The sequence below is a fragment of the Conger conger genome, chromosome 4, assembly GCF_963514075.1.
Source record: "Conger conger chromosome 4, fConCon1.1, whole genome shotgun sequence".
Lineage (NCBI taxonomy): Eukaryota > Metazoa > Chordata > Actinopteri > Anguilliformes > Congridae > Conger > Conger conger.
This window is the reverse complement of record NC_083763.1, coordinates 59,858,152-59,866,277: the sequence shown is the minus strand read 5'-3', so window position 1 is coordinate 59,866,277 and position 8,126 is coordinate 59,858,152. Positions and strand designations below refer to the sequence as shown.

At 46.9% G+C, this 8,126-nt stretch overlaps 1 protein-coding gene across 1 annotated transcript; it reads right to left on the bottom strand.

The window, feature by feature from the left end:
• Nucleotides 1–6,726: 6,726 nt before the first annotated feature.
• Nucleotides 6,727–7,905, bottom strand: LOC133125906 (serpin B6-like). The gene is made up of 2 exons (XM_061237629.1): nucleotides 7,711–7,905; nucleotides 6,727–7,320 (listed from the first exon to the last, which is right to left on the bottom strand). Exon 2 carries the CDS (start codon nucleotides 7,303–7,305, stop codon nucleotides 6,913–6,915), a length of 393 nt encoding a protein of 130 aa, XP_061093613.1. The 5' UTR covers nucleotides 7,306–7,320; nucleotides 7,711–7,905; the 3' UTR covers nucleotides 6,727–6,912.
• Nucleotides 7,906–8,126: the final 221 nt, after the last annotated feature.

Sequence of the window (8,126 nt, the reverse complement as noted above, 5' to 3'; positions counted from 1 at the left end):
GAAGTAAAATAGTTTAGTTTTTTTTATTTAAAAAAAAAAAAGCAGAGTGAACAAAACATCCCTTTCATTTGCTTTTCTCTAGCTACGTTAATACATTCAAGCTGTGTCATTCACAATTTGTATCAGCAAGGCCAACAACTTCTTACAACTTCGCTTAAGCTTGATGTTAGTAACGGTAGAATAAGGTGGTCAATCTCTGTAACTAACGTCAGATAGCTCCTATACTCGAATTAACTAACTACAAGCAGACAAAAAGGGACTAAACTTCCGCCATTGGTTGGAGCAGATAAAAAAAATAATCCCTCAGATCAGTTTCCGGGGTTAGAGGAATGAGGAAGGAAACCCTCAAGACTCAATTTCTAGAGCCTAAACTGGGCTTTTTCTTGTCTGACAATTAAAAACAATTGAGGTTATTTCATGTTGGTTTTTTGACTGCTTTCTTCTTCAATCGCAACCCTGCACTGTGAATCTATTGGACAACATGCCACTAAAGAAAACTTTGGTGTAATATTGTAGGTGGTGCACAGATTACAACATTGGTGGTGTATTTTATTTATTGCTGTTAATTCCAGGAAAACAAATCAACAATTTGCATAAAATCCAAATTCTTTCTAGAAATATATTTGACCTTTCCAGTAACATTTAGATATCAAAGAATACAGTAAACATACAATGGAAGGTAAAAATATACCCCCTGTATATACAGTACAGTTTTTTCAACCTTAAAAACAAATACAACTGGCAGGTTCATATATACAACATGCATAAAGGATCTTCCGGGTACAGCGGTACCCATTGTTCTGTTTACATACGGTGGCTATATAAGCGACAACGCAGGCCGTCGTTCTTTCTTCGAGACAAATTTTCAGCGAAGGAAAGAGACAGGGCCTGTGAAGCTTAAAGCTCGCTAATAACTCATAGAACAATGGGTACCGCTGTACCCGGAAGTTCTATTTCTTTATTAGCTTCACTTTAAGCTCTATGGGAACCCTATAGCCCACGCCCTGTCGTCAACATCAGCCCCCTGATGCAGAACAACGATGGCAGTGATAGCCAATCAAGAGGGGCTCCCCTCAATAGCCAGCCCTTTTTCATGCATGAAAAAAAGGGGGGACTGTATAAACCGAGGAGCCACAACCACCCCCAGCGCTCGGTTCATGTAAACCAGCTACGGAATACCCAAGCCGGGAGATGGTCAATATAAACATGCACGCTTCTAGCCACTGCATAGAGGCGTCGCACATAATGTGTTTGAGCAGCAGCTATGTCCGATTGGACGCTGAGCTCAGGACAGCATATGCAACCGACGGTGTCGATGCATCCAGCAGATAGAAACGTACAAAGGCGCATGGCAAACTCCATGACGCCGCTGTACAAATGTCCTGCACACTGACCCCTTTAAAAAGTGCCCGAGAAGCTGCCATGCCTCAAGTAGAGTGGGCGCGAACCCCCGACAGAGGGGGCAAGCCCATACACTCATACGCCCAGTTGATTGCGTCAGTAAGCCAATGGGAAAATCTCTGTGCCGTAACAGGTTTTCCTCTAGCAGCAGCACCATAACAGACAAACAGCTGATCTGCTTGTCGAATAGGCTGCGACCGTCGTGCGTATATCGACAGAGCACGCACTGGGCAAAGTTTATGCAGCATAGCATCCTCCTCATCGTCATGAGGAGGAGGCTTGAAAGCCACCAGGTCCAATACCCGTGAGCGGAAGGACGTGGTGATAACCTTCGGGGTAAACGCAGGGTTCGGTCTCAGCACAACTCTGTCAGATCATGGAAAGGAGAGACAGTCCGGGTGCACAGACAAGGCGCATGAATCGCTTACTCGCTTAGCAGAAACTAGAGCAGTAAGCAGCGCCACCTTAAGGGACAAAGCTCTCCACTCAACGCTCTCCAGCGGTTCGAAAGGAGAGCTACACAAGGCTTTTAGTACCACCGTTAAGTCCCACTGCGGAACACGGGGTGGAGCCACGGGTTTCAGACGCCGGACGCCCTGGATAAAACACTTTACCAGGGGGTGGGCAGCCACCGTAGAGCCACTATAGCCAGTATGGCACGCAGAAATTGCGAAGACATACCCCTTTAACGTGGACAAAGATAACACCAGGGGGTCCTGAGAGCGTTCGAGACACCAAGTCTCGAAGGCCTCCCATCTGCCTTTATAAGCCATTGTAGTTGAGATAGCGCAAGCATGCTGTATAGTATTTACAGCTGCCTCGCTCAAACCCATGTTCACGAGCCTGCTCCTAACAGAGGCCAAGCCGTGAGGCGCAGCCTGCTTGGGTGGGGATGAAAAATGGTCCCCGCCCCCTGTGACAGGAGGTCCCGGCGCTGGGGAAGTCGCCACGGGACGCCGGTCAGCAGCAGGGCTATATCGGCCATCCACTGTTTGTGCGGCCAATCTGGCACGATCAAAATCAGGGGTTTCTTCTCCTCTCTCGCTTTGGCTACTACCTGCGGTATCAGACCAAAGGGAGGGAAGGCATAGAGGAGGCCCTTGGGCCAGCGATGGGCTAGCGCGTCCACTCCCAGTGGGGGCGAGCCGGTTGCTGTCATCGCAAACCATAATGGGCAATGCGCATTCTGTCGGGAGGCGAATAAATCCACTCTCGCTTTCCCAAAGCGTGACCACACCTCCGCTACCACGAGTGGGTGAAGACACCACTCTAGGGGGGAGGGACCGCCCCGAGACAAGAGGTCTGCGCCGCAGTTCAGCTGCCTCGGGACGTAGAGCGCCCGTAAGGAGCAAACTAGCGGGTATGCCCAAGTCCAGATCCTCACCGCCAGTGTGTAGTGTAGATGTGGACATTTGGTGCCGCCCTGTCGGTTTAGGTAAGCGACTGTCGCTTTGTTGTCGCTTCTGATTAGAACATGTCTGCCCCGAAGAAGGGGTTCGAAACGTTGTAATGCAAGCCATACTGCTGTGATCTCCAGCACATTGCTATGGGGCAGAGGAGGGTTCCACAACCCGCTCGCCATCATTCCATTGCAGACCGCCCCCCACCCCTTGGTGGAGGCGTCTGTGTATACAGGGACATGAGTGGAGATAGTGACCATTGGCACACTGACACTCAGCATTCGCCCATTTCGCCAGTGCGAGAGTGCTCTCACAACCGACTGCGGAATGCGAAGCAGCTTTGCGCGGTCTCTCATTGGCTCGAAATGCATTCGCTTGAGCCAGAATTGCACCGGTCTCATGCGTAGCAATCCCAACGGAACCACGGCTATTGCTGCCGCCATTAAACCCAACAGGCGCATAATCGTGATTCCACTGATGCAGCGACCTGGGAGAAATCAGCAAGCGTGGTCTCTCAGGGAAGCAATTCTCTCCTGAGAGAGATGCGCCATCATTGACAATGAGTTCAGCCGGAGCCCTAGGTACTGAACACACTGGCTCGGGGTGAAAACACTGTTGTCGCGATTGATGGTGAAACCCAATCCTTCGATGCGGGTTATCAGCATCTCTGTGTGTTTCGCAGCCAACTCCCTGGAAGGGGCTAACACAAGTCAGTCATCCAGATACGTTAAAACACGTATGCCCTGTTGTCGCAACGGGGCGATAGCAGCCCGCGCCACCATTTCGAAGGTGCGAGGTGCCAGGGACAGACCGAATGGGAGTTTGGTAAATTCGTACACTCTTCCCAGAAAAGCGAAACGAAGGTACTGCCAATGGTGCTGTACAATATTCACATGGAAGTAAGCATCTTTTAAATCTACGAGCGTGAACCAGTCCCCTTGGCTGATTGAGCTCATTACGCGCTTGTGCGTTAGCATCTGAAAACGTCGTTTCACCAAATGACGGTTCAGTGCTCGCAGGTCCAATATAGGTCTCACACCGTCGTCTTTCTTTGGAACGAGGAAATAAAGGGAATTTATTTCGTGTTTGCGGACTAGGCGGATCACGCTTTTTGCCAAGAGAGTCTCTATCTCTTGGGAAAGTGCGCTGCTTAGATGCAGGGGCATATTCGTTTCCCTTACTCCTACAAAAGGAGGAGGGGGGACAGCGAACTGTAACGTGTAGCCCGCTCTGATTACAGTCCTGAGCCATGGCGTCAGCTTGCACTTCCGAGTCCAAGCACAAAGGTTGAACGCGGACCTGGTTGAAAGCAGTGCAGACTGTACCGCGGGCTTCTGAATTTGCAGAAGCCCGGCTCTTAAGTGGGGGCGGGGTCGAATTCGAGCCAGCGACCTGGTGTTTATCTGGGATAGGCTGACGTAGAGTCCTGGCCGGCCAGGACTCCAATACTACCTGAAAAAGGCAGGGGAAAAAGGCCCCTTTTGACTGGGAAATCACCAAGCGCTGATGCCAGCTTTGAGGCAGAGGGCAAGGGAAATGTTTGTGTAACAATAGGGGGAGTGTGCTTTGTGACTGTAAGGGCGAAACTCGCTCCCGAGTAGGCGCTAGTAAAGTTTGTGATACAGGAGGGGTGTCCGGTCCACTCGACCGGATTGCCTCTATGACACTCTCCCGCGGAAATTCAGGAACGCTTCTGGGCTTTCGATTGAGGCGGGTGGGCCCTGGGTGCAGCAGGGTTGAACGGCTTCGTCCAAGCCTTGCCGCTAGCAATAGCGGTAGCGTCTCTACGGCCACAGGGCTGCTCCTCAGTTGAGCGTCGGGATGACGACACAGGAGTGCGGCGAGTCTTAGACCATGAACGGCGATCCTGGCATCTTGCATCTGAAGCAAGAGGCAGGTGCTTCTGTGGGTCTCTCCTCATCCAGTCGTTTAAACCTCGCTATCGCTTCGGTCACAGCTGGACCGAAGAGACCATCGAGAGAGACTGGGGCATCAAGGAGGGGGACCTTGTCCGCTTTGGGGAGTGCCGAGTTCGCTAGCCATAAGTGCCGTATAATCCGTCCAAAATCCTGTACCAACACCTGGGTGAGGTGCAGGATTGCGCCCGCGTTCTTCCTCAGCTCGGCAGAAACATCATCTGCGAGGGAGGAAGTAAGGGACTCGATCAAGTTCGTCTGTGCTATCGCTAGGATAACAAGATTGTTCGTTGCATCAGCGCCTTGGGAACTGCAGATAAACGAACGTTCAGACAAGGCAGCTGATATCTGCCCAGACCGAGTGGGAAGGTTAGGCTTCCTTGCGCTCCACCTTGCTGTGGGGGCGAGGAGATGAGTAGCCAAGGAATCTTCGAGTCACGGAACCCCTTCCGTCTGAAGCTTTTGTCGGCCCGACACCACTGTGAAAGGTGAAAAAGACACTACCGGGGCTTGCCCTGACTGGCCATCAAGATGGCGTTGCGTAGATCGTTTTTCAGTCTCGAGATTGGATGAAATCCAATTCCCATAGAGCTTAAAGTGAAGCTAATAAAGAAATAGAACACATCGTTCTCCACCAACTCAATTTACTCAACTTTTTTTTTCCAATCTTGTTTTCCGATTTACCTAAATTAATTCCATGTCATCCCAAGTTTTTCATATACACCAATACAAAGACCTCTCTACTTTCTTCAATACAAGCAGAAAGGATTCATACTACTTTTCAACAGCAGTTGAAAGCGCTTAGATTAAAACCACTCTTCAACATTTAAATTTAAGCAACCAATAAAAAACATACATTTTTATATCCGTGTACACTCATGAGTGTTTAACATGTATGTGTATACATTGCACATACCCACCCACTACAGATAAATCGAAACCATTTATTCAGCAAGGACTCGGCTGAAAAAATGGCTTGCAAACCCCACCATCTTCAACTGAACAATAGAAAACCCAAGGTTCAATGTTATTATCTCATTCATGTTTCGATTTTGTTTCAAATTTGGTTGTATATCATGCATTGGCTGAGAATTTCCACCATTTGTGCAGGTACATATGTACACAAACACGCATAATGCAGTCAAATATCAGTGCTGCATAAACCAAAGAAAAATTCTCCATGAAAGTTTCTTCCATCATGGCTAGTACAGGCAGGTCAAAATGCTTATAGACAGAGATCTACCTCAAGGAGCGACTGAATGCCTGAATGCTGAAATTGGCACCACCTGGTGCAGTGCATCATTTCCACTGATTAGACAGCAATAGAAAAGAATGTCAATGTGTCTCAAGCTCTGTCCATTCTGCCTCAGTGCACTTACGGACTTCAGAACTCCTGGTTGCTATAGGGCATGTTGCCAAATAAAAATAAAATACAGCAGCGTTTAACGTAATGACATGACAGACATGATGATTAATAACGTCTTAGCACGCATTTCACATTGTATCAAGTGGCAAATGCTTCTGAATGAACCTTTTTCAAAATAGGAAGATACTGCCGAATTCCATGAGTGCTAATCTATGCTCCTCCCAAATTGGCTGTAGAGTTTGCAGCATGACTGTCTCTGCATCATTGTCAAGTGGGAAAATCAAGCAAATGGAGACATTCAATTGTGGATTTCTGTGATTCATGTGGCACATAATTAGTCATAGATTTAGCCAGAAATGGAGACTTTTTTCTTGGAATGATTGTCACACAAAAAAATCTGATTGACTGGGCACCAGCATTCTGCATGTACCAGCAGTGCATGAAATGTACTCATCTGATGCAATGACTGAGCAGCAAAGTGAAAAAAGCAACCAACAAAGTAAACTTTTGTGCACTTTTATTTTCACAAATGAGAAATGTGATCTTGGTTATTGCTTCTTGTTTTTATTACTTGTTTTTTGTCATTTTAGCATTGAGATAAATATAATGAACAGAAAGGAAGCAATGGTCTTAAGCCAGTATTAATCTTCAAAGAGGATACAATGGACATGAATGAATACAATGTACTGCAGCAGGATTGTCTAAGCTCTGAGAAGCAGATAAAAATGAAATATTATTTTAAGGCAAACAGCATTGCAGAGCCATTTAACATGCAGACAGTCTTTCTTTAGACTCCTGCTAAAAACTGGAAATGGCTGAGTTTAAGACTTCAAGGGGAGCAGAAACGGCCATAGAAGAGGATGCTCTGAGTGAGGTTGTGTCTGATGAAGAACAGGAAGGGATGGTCTGCGATGAACCGATCTGGGGGTGGCCTGGAACATCCAACCATCATGATGGCAGCAGTGGCGGCAGCAGCCTCTGTGCCCTCCTCGTTCACCTCCACAAAGGCCTTGTGCACCACTTTGGACACCACCAGGTCATTGCTGGGAGACATGCCAGAGAAATCGCTTTTGGACACATCGAAGGCATCCTTCATCTCCATATTGATCAGAATATCTTTCAGGTCATAGCTCTCTTCCATCTTGAACTTGGGCACAGCCAAAACTAAACGAGTATATTTCATCTTCTCAGGCTGTATCCACTCGATGAGCTCGTTGTACATGAGTTCCCTTTCCAACTGCAGGAGAAGAGAAGCCATTGATCCAGTTGAGAGTGGTGCATTTCTGAAGGCTTGTTCACTCCTTACCACATATTATCACACATTCTTATACTCTGCCAAGTTTGAAACCACTGGGTATTGCCTCAATCCCTTTGTCGGCATCATTATAATTGAATTGTACACCAAAATCTGTCTTACAGATATTTTCTCATGTATTTAAATGTCCAATACAAAGTATACAAAAGTATAAGTACTGTGAAGGGAAAAGACAATATTGGTGAAGCAAAAGACCAAGATACCTCAGCGATAATGTAGCCAGTCACTCACCCAAAACCCATTGTTAACACAATTTACAGACATCCCATCCTTGTGGTTAGTAAATTCAGCTGCAGTTACATGTTTTCTCACCTTCAGCACCCCTGGTGGAAGCTGTCTTTTTACTTCTTGTTGTTGCAGTCCAGGAGCTTCAGGTTTCTTCTCTTTTCTAAAGCGAAGCACCTATAGCATCATCAACATTTTAACACTGTGATGACATGCACGTAGACATCTTTAGTAGACACTGAAAATCAAACGACAGTGTGGCTATAATCCTGTGAACATCATATCAACCCTTGCGTCAACATACTCTTAACAAGCTTTTTATTTCACTCTGGATTGACCATATTCATCGGGAAAAAACTTGGCAAAAGAGAACATTTAAAATTTGGAACGCTGATGTGTTCATTTCACCGCCATGTGTTATGTTCTGTCATACTGTATGTATTGCAATGCACTTGAAATTGTATATACCTACATTATTATGGATAGTACTGTATTGTACTGGT